The following is a 1844-nucleotide window of genomic DNA, read 5'->3' on the forward strand; positions in this document are numbered from 1 at the left end:
TAAAAGGAAACGCACTTTCCTCTACTCACACACCAAATAAGAAGCCACTCTTTGCCGTAGAGATCGACCGCTGGGACACGAATTGCTTCCGACTGCTTCCAGAGGATCCCTACTCCATCGTATTCCGCAGCTCTGAATTTCCTGGGCGGAAAGAATCTTCTGCGGAGGCATATCTTTATCAACAGTCGCAGCGATCTCAAGCCGTCCATGGTTCAGCTTCCTCTCAACAATCCGCAGCTTTTCTTCGTTCACATTGAGTTCCACCTGCGGCGCCCGACTATTGAAAACTCGGGACACGCTACTCCCGATTTCTCGATGAGTGAACTCCCAAAGGTGCCGCGGTGAGGACGTTCTTCGCTTTTCGATATATGAATTCACAGAGTATGCAGTAGCATCGAAAGTCTCCCTCAAATGACTCGACTTGAGAAGGCTGATGGTAGCAACTGCCACTCCTTCAATTTCGCAGTGGAGATTTTTCCGGCATTTTTCGCTCAGTTTCAACAACGTCAACTTTTCCCCTCTCGCAGCTGCCTCATCGAGCTGATAAAAAACCTCTCTAACGATCTTGTCTTCGCTCGGACCGTGCTTGAGGCTTTTTCTAGGCGGAGCGGAGCTCTCGGTGTTGCAGATATCACAATAACCATCACAAGATGGGCATTCAGCATCTCCCATATGAGCCGCAAGATACCCTCTCCTACACCGAGTCGTCGAGAAGGCGTACTCGGCCATCACATAGAGCTCCTGAAGGGCGTTAGGCTTCCAATAAACCATCACACTCTGACGACATATGTCGAATGGCGAGGCCATCAGTATTGAAATCGCTGGTCTACCATCGCGACCACAACGACCTGGCACAAGGAGTAGGTACATCCTCCGAGACGTTTGATAGGTTCATACCGGATTCCTGCTGATAATGTTGTATACTAGGAGGCATCGAGAAATGTATAACCCAACGGACACTGTCATGATGTACACCCATACCAAAGGCGACCGTAGCGGCAATTACTTTGCTCTCACCTGACTTTGGCTAATTCACGCCACTGGCCATGTCGAGTGATCATGGGCTTACCGGACATCCAGTTGAGTGGTGTCCTTCTACGAGGGAGTTGGGTGAGACCGCGCCTGGCAGTGCATTAGAATCTGAAGGCAACGAGCTGGTGGCTTTGGTAGCTCGACTACAACGCCTCTTTGGGCTAGCCGCTACCAGCCTCCCCCGTAAGAAGGTTAAAAAAATGGGTGAAACAAACCGTGCCTACACCAATACATTAATAAAGTGTAGTGGACAAAGACAGAAAGACTTTACATCTTAGATTCTAGCTTGATGTACTCAATCGTGACGTACTCAGCCTTGTTCATAGCGTCACACAGACCAGGGGGACAGGATAGTTGTGTCAGAGGAGTGCTTCGCACTCCCCGTATTGTGGGGCTCCACTGAGACGTATTTTACGTCTGTTAATGGATTAACTCCGGCAAAACAAAATGTCGTTGAAGAAGAAGAGTTTGACAGAGCAATTGTGTTGCTGCCGAAACACAGACAGTTAATGTTGTCGAGCATCATCGGTCGAGTGTATGTCATTATTAATGCTATGCACGGTTATGCGTTGCTTGTTAATCATCTCAGAACTAACCACTCAGTATTGGTCATATCACACAGTGCAACACCCCTCAATATTAACTAATGTTGCTGTCTATCTAGAAATGAGAGACAAACACGGTACGGCTTCTTGGCGGAGAAATTCCCCAACTGGGGATCGTATCATCATCCCCGATGGGAGGGAAAGTGTGCGACCTAGCGAAGTACCCGAGAAGCGAGCACTAAACACGTGTTGTGTTGATGAAAGTGA

At 48.5% G+C, this 1844-nt stretch overlaps 1 protein-coding gene across 1 annotated transcript in view; it reads right to left on the minus strand.

The window, feature by feature from the left end:
• Pmar_PMAR006016 (type v p-type ATPase isoform, putative) overlaps nucleotides 1–807 on the minus strand; it is a gene marked incomplete at both ends in the record, with an annotated part of 2319 nt that extends 1512 nt beyond the window's left edge. The window contains one exon of the mRNA XM_002774389.1: nucleotides 114–807. Within this exon, the coding sequence (XP_002774435.1) occupies nucleotides 114–807 (694 nt within the window). The remainder of the gene's footprint in view (nucleotides 1–113) is intronic.
• Between the last annotated feature and the right edge of the window lie 1037 nt (nucleotides 808–1844).

Source organism: Perkinsus marinus (genome assembly GCF_000006405.1).
Source record: "Perkinsus marinus ATCC 50983 genomic scaffold scf_1104296958234, whole genome shotgun sequence".
NCBI classification, from domain to species: domain Eukaryota; phylum Perkinsozoa; order Perkinsida; family Perkinsidae; genus Perkinsus; species Perkinsus marinus.